The following is a 5000-nucleotide window of genomic DNA, read 5'->3' as shown; positions in this document are numbered from 1 at the left end:
TCTCACTTATGGAATAGATTGCTGTTTTGCTGTATATTTAGATTCTGTATTTTTTCCCAAGTACATCCCTGATTATGCAAACAGACACTTAGATCCCTTAAATAGCTCCAGCCCGTCTTCCCTCTCAGTACTCCCAGAGAACAAGATGAGCTTAAATGCTCCATGACATTTTCAGGGCTTTGATATGGTGATGGGCAAAGCAGAAACAATGGCCCAAGTTCATACGCCTCGGCTGGGGTGGTGAGGCCATTACGTGCCCCGAGAGAGATCGCCGATGAAAAGCAGATGGATGGATGCACGAGTGATGATGCACTTGCATTTTCCCTCGATGTGACGTCCAAAACTGAAATAGTTGAAGGGTGAAGGACGAAGCCTGTATCGCGTGTTGGATGTGTAGGGCCTAGCGTCCTAGCGGTGTCTGTTATATGCACTCTGAGTTGGTGCTGAGAGTAGAACTTGGTGATGTGGATGCGCCCCATCAGGTTTCATTGGCATTGCTCCTACAGATGTGAGAGGTCTCCATGAGGGTCTTTAAAGGCAGAGAACGAGGGGCTTGTTCTCTGTTGTTCAACATCTGGAAAAGTTTTTATTTTTGTCTTTTTTTGCTGAGATGAAGCCAATTATTATATGTTGGCTTTCCAAAGTTTTTTTCCTACCATTGATATTATGCTAATTCTTGCTAATAAACAAACCCATGATTATCCTCTATTTCTTTTCCAAATTGTCATCCATCTGTCTCCCATCTCTCTCTTCTCTTCTGGAATGCCTCTGTGTCTGTCTCTCTTGTTCAGAAACTGCTCCATCTGCAGAACTTCAACACCCTGATGGCTGTGGTGGGGGGCCTAAGCCATAGCTCCATCTGTCGCCTGAAGGAGACTCACTCTCACCTCTCTCCAGAGGTCACCAAGGTAACGCCACTCCACCACGGTCATTATGAGGACTGCTTGAGTAAAACTGACTTGACTGATTGGTCAGGTCCCACAGGGTACTTGACTGTTACTTCGACGTGAATGAAGGGTCCCCAGACCATGTATATACTCTTTTGATCCCGTCAGGGAAATTTGGTCTCTGCATTTATCCCAATCCATGAATTAGTGAAACAAACTCAGCACACAGTGAACACACAGTGAGGGGAACCACACACTAATCCCGGCGCAATGAGCTGCCTGCTACAACAGCGGCGCTCGGGGAGCAGTGAGGGGTTAGGTGCCTTGCTCAAGGGCACTTCAGCCTACTGGTGGGGGTTTTAACTTGCAAACCTCTGGTTACAAGTCCGAAGCGCTAAGCAGTAGGCCAGTGAGAATCAGTCTGGTGTCAGCCAGGCTACTAAAGTGGTCTATTTGGCAATGAAGTAGTCTACGGTTAAAACAGATAAATGTAGCAACCTAGTAACTAGTGGGCTTTCCTTTGTCTGTAAAATACCTGTAGGAGGCAAAGTGGAAAGTGGAGTATTTTTTTCTCAGTTTTGTTTCATCCTCTCTATCCATCCATGCATCTTCATTGGTTAATGCCAGATGTTAACCTCTTTGACACACCCCCTCCCTCCAGATTTGGAATGAGATGACCGAACTCGTCTCCTCAAATGGGAACTACTGCTCCTACCGCAAAGCCTTCAACGAGTGCGAGGGCTTCAAGATCCCCATCCTGGGGGTGCACCTGAAGGACCTGATCGCCGTACATGTGGTCTTCCCCGACTGGGTGGAGACCAGCAAGGTGAACATTGTGAAGATGCAGCAGCTGTACATGACCTTCAGAGAGCTGGTGTCCTTACAGAGTGCGCAGGCCCAGGTGGAGCCTAACATGGACCTCATCCACTTACTCACGGTGAGGGCTGCACACACACACACACACACAGAGAGAGAGAGAGAGAGAGAGAGAGAGACAAACACACACACATACAGAGAGAGAGAGAGAGAGAAAGAGACACACACACACATACAGAGAGAGAGAGAGTGAGAGACACACACACACGCACACACACACACACACACACACACACACACACACACACACACACACACACACACACACACACACACGCTCACACACACACACACACATACACATACACACACAGTCACACACACACACACACACACACACACACCTAGAAAGCCACAGAAGCTACATACATTCAGCCCCTGCTTACACAGCCCAGCCAGTAATCTCTACTATACACAGTACACAAACACACATGTATATCTCCACGCTCATGTATCAAGGTGTCCCTGTTACTAACTCACTGTTGGTCTTTCAGCTTTCTTTAGATATGTACTACACTGAGGATGAAATTTATGAACTCTCACTGGTGAGAGAGCCACGCAATCCCAAGTCACTGGTGAGTTTCTGCCTCACTTCCAGCAGTACCACTCTCATGTTCTTTTCCCAATGTAAAGAGATTCAGAAGGTCAGAAGGTTTTCCAAAGCACTGAGTAGATGTTGATAACTGACATATATTTGGACGTTTTATATAATTCTGAGAGGCCTTGAGGATCCTGTGATTAAATCGGCCATCTCTGTTGGTGCTTCATCTCTGGGCTCTCTCCTCTCTCAGCCCACCTCTCCCACGACCCCCAACAAGCCCCTGGCTCCACTGGACTGGGCATCTGGGGTGACCACCAAACCTGACCCGTCTGTGGTCAACAAGCACATCAGGAAGGTTGTGGATGTAAGTGCCCAAGCATAGAGGTGATTTATTTGAAAGTATTTTTTTTTTTACTTAGAACTCTTCAAGCATATTGGTAACAATGTCAATACTCCATTTAGATGTTAGCAATAATTTGTGAGTTTATTTTAGTGTGTCGCTCTGGATATTACGTTTCATTGAACAGCTATAGTTACTGTATATTGCAGTGTCATGCTCCATGTTTGTTAAGAGCGTGCATGTAAATGGAAATATATTATATATCTGTTGTATGGGGTAAACAAAGGCTAACAAATGTGTCATGGCAGTTTTAACAATGTCAGTTTCAGCTTGTATCCGTAAGTTAATTGTTTAGTCATACTGCCAGTAAGGGCCTTGTTAACCTTGCCTATCTTTTCCATGGAAGTCTGTGTTTAGAAATTACGACCATGACCACGATGGCTATATCTCTCAGGAGGACTTTGAGAGCATCGCTGCCAACTTCCCTTTCCTGGATTCTTTCTGTGTCTTGGACAAAGACCAGTGAGTTGATACATGCATGCTTGACACTTCAGAGTCTTCCACAATCCCCCTAACGTCATGTCATCACGCATGTTCACCCTTTTATTCATCGACATGTAACCAAGTGGGATGTCTATTGTCCACAAGGCTTCTTTAGACCCCAAAAATAACCACATTACCATTAACACACACACACACACACACACACACACACACATACACACACACATACACACAGACACACACACACACGCACACACACACTCGCACACAGTAGAGATTAGCAATACTGCTGTGAGTCTGAGGTTAGTCTGCATTGTGGTACACTTATGAGTTAGAAAGGTCAAGGCAGGAGATGCAGAAGGTTGACTTGTGTTTAAATGTGTGTGTGTGTGTGTGTGTGTCTCTGTGTGTGTGTGTGTGTGTGTGTGTGTGTGTGTGTGTGTGTGTGTGTGTGTGTGTGTGTGTGGAAACACAGACAAAGGGAGGGAAAGAGAGAGAGAGATACCCTTTAGAGTGCTATAAGTGCAGTTAATTTTTATAGAGCTGTTAACATTGTGGTCAGCTAATAAATCTTTATCAGGTCTTTACGAGATCATCATATGACAAAGCCAGAAACAGCCGTATGATCTCATGAATTAGAATCTGAAACGCCTAAAAATATTCAGCCACGCTGGGCCAGTGAATGTTGCTTTGGTTTTACAGACGTCACAACCTAGTCAGTCACTCTTGGCGTTCGCCTTTCTGTCACTGCGGTCGGAAAGAGGCCATCTAAATTTTATTGCAGTCTGTGAGGGGAGACGGAGGAGCGCAGCGCACACAGAATGCCCTCTCATCAGCACCTCCACTGCACCGTGGGCCTTCAGAGTTTACAAGCAGAATTACTCTGAGGTTTTTCACATGGAATGCCTCTATCCACGTCATTCCGCGAACAAAATTCCCATTACTCGCTCAGCTCATCTCCCTTCACCTCTCTCCCTCTCTCCTTTCTGTCTCTCCCTCTATATGTTTTTTTTTTTCTCTCTTTTCCTTAGGGATGGATTGATCAGCAAGGATGAGATGATAGCCTATTTCCTACGGGCTAACCCGCTGCTTCAGTGTAAGATGGGCCCCGGTTTCATACACAGCTTTCAGGAGATGACGTACCTGAAGCCCACCTTCTGTGAACACTGTGCTGGATTTGTGAGTATTGCATTTCTTGAGTTCTTGAGTCTGATTATTATGCATAGTATAGTATATTGAATGTACGGAATTTGCAATTGTATGGAACATCATACAATGCATTAGCATCCCTTGTTCAATATATACTGTACACCACAATTGCTTTTGTTGTTCAGGGCTGAGGAGCCTTGTTTTCATAAATATTTTTTTTTAAATGTTGTTGGACATTTTTACATGCAGTTAATTTAAACACAGTACACCCCCGAAGCACAGACCAATAATGGTGGCCGGGGAGGAATGATGGTTACTCACCAGGGCTGCGGTAGGCCCCCTAGGTTATCCATGACCTACTGAAACCCAGTCTACTCACCACTCAAGGAGAGGGCCAGCATATGTGGAGAGTGCTGCCATGTCTGGGGGCTCCAGTGGTGAACTTTATCAAAACAACACTGATTCATTCGGACAGCATGATTGAAAAGAATGCATTTATTATTTTTTTTACGATGAAATCCATATTCAAGTGTTAGTAATGCAGAGGGGGGCACATCACTAGCAGGTTGTCATAGGAACAAGCGGAGTATATTTTTACTGTTTTTTTAAAACTCTAGTTTTATATTGTATTTGTGTGTTTCTTCTGTTGCCCCATTTGCTGTGGTTGTTTGGGTGGGCACGGCAGAACTCAAATTGAGGCTGA

At 45.1% G+C, this 5000-nt stretch overlaps 1 protein-coding gene across 5 annotated transcripts in view; it reads left to right on the top strand.

Moving 5' to 3' along the window:
- rasgrp3 (RAS guanyl releasing protein 3 (calcium and DAG-regulated)) overlaps window positions 1-5000 on the top strand; it is a 36623-nt gene that overhangs the window by 22494 nt on the left and 9129 nt on the right. For all 5 annotated transcript variants that reach the window (XM_076285641.1, XM_076285644.1, XM_076285642.1 and 2 more), the window contains 6 exons: window positions 792-908; window positions 1549-1824; window positions 2258-2338; window positions 2555-2668; window positions 3051-3166; window positions 4180-4327. In XM_076285641.1, coding sequence (XP_076141756.1) covers window positions 792-908; window positions 1549-1824; window positions 2258-2338; window positions 2555-2668; window positions 3051-3166; window positions 4180-4327 — 852 coding nt within the window. The remainder of the gene's footprint in view (window positions 1-791; window positions 909-1548; window positions 1825-2257; window positions 2339-2554; window positions 2669-3050; window positions 3167-4179; window positions 4328-5000) is intronic.

Source organism: Alosa pseudoharengus, unplaced genomic scaffold (assembly GCF_046254945.1).
Source record: "Alosa pseudoharengus isolate Yale_2024_CS ecotype anadromous, Long Island Sound unplaced genomic scaffold, YU_APseudo_1.1 YU_APseudo_1.1_scf_15, whole genome shotgun sequence".
In the NCBI taxonomy this organism is placed as follows: Eukaryota; Metazoa; Chordata; class Actinopteri; order Clupeiformes; family Clupeidae; genus Alosa; species Alosa pseudoharengus.
The sequence above is the reverse complement of the archived record's forward strand: the minus strand, read 5'-3'. Positions and strand labels throughout refer to the sequence as shown.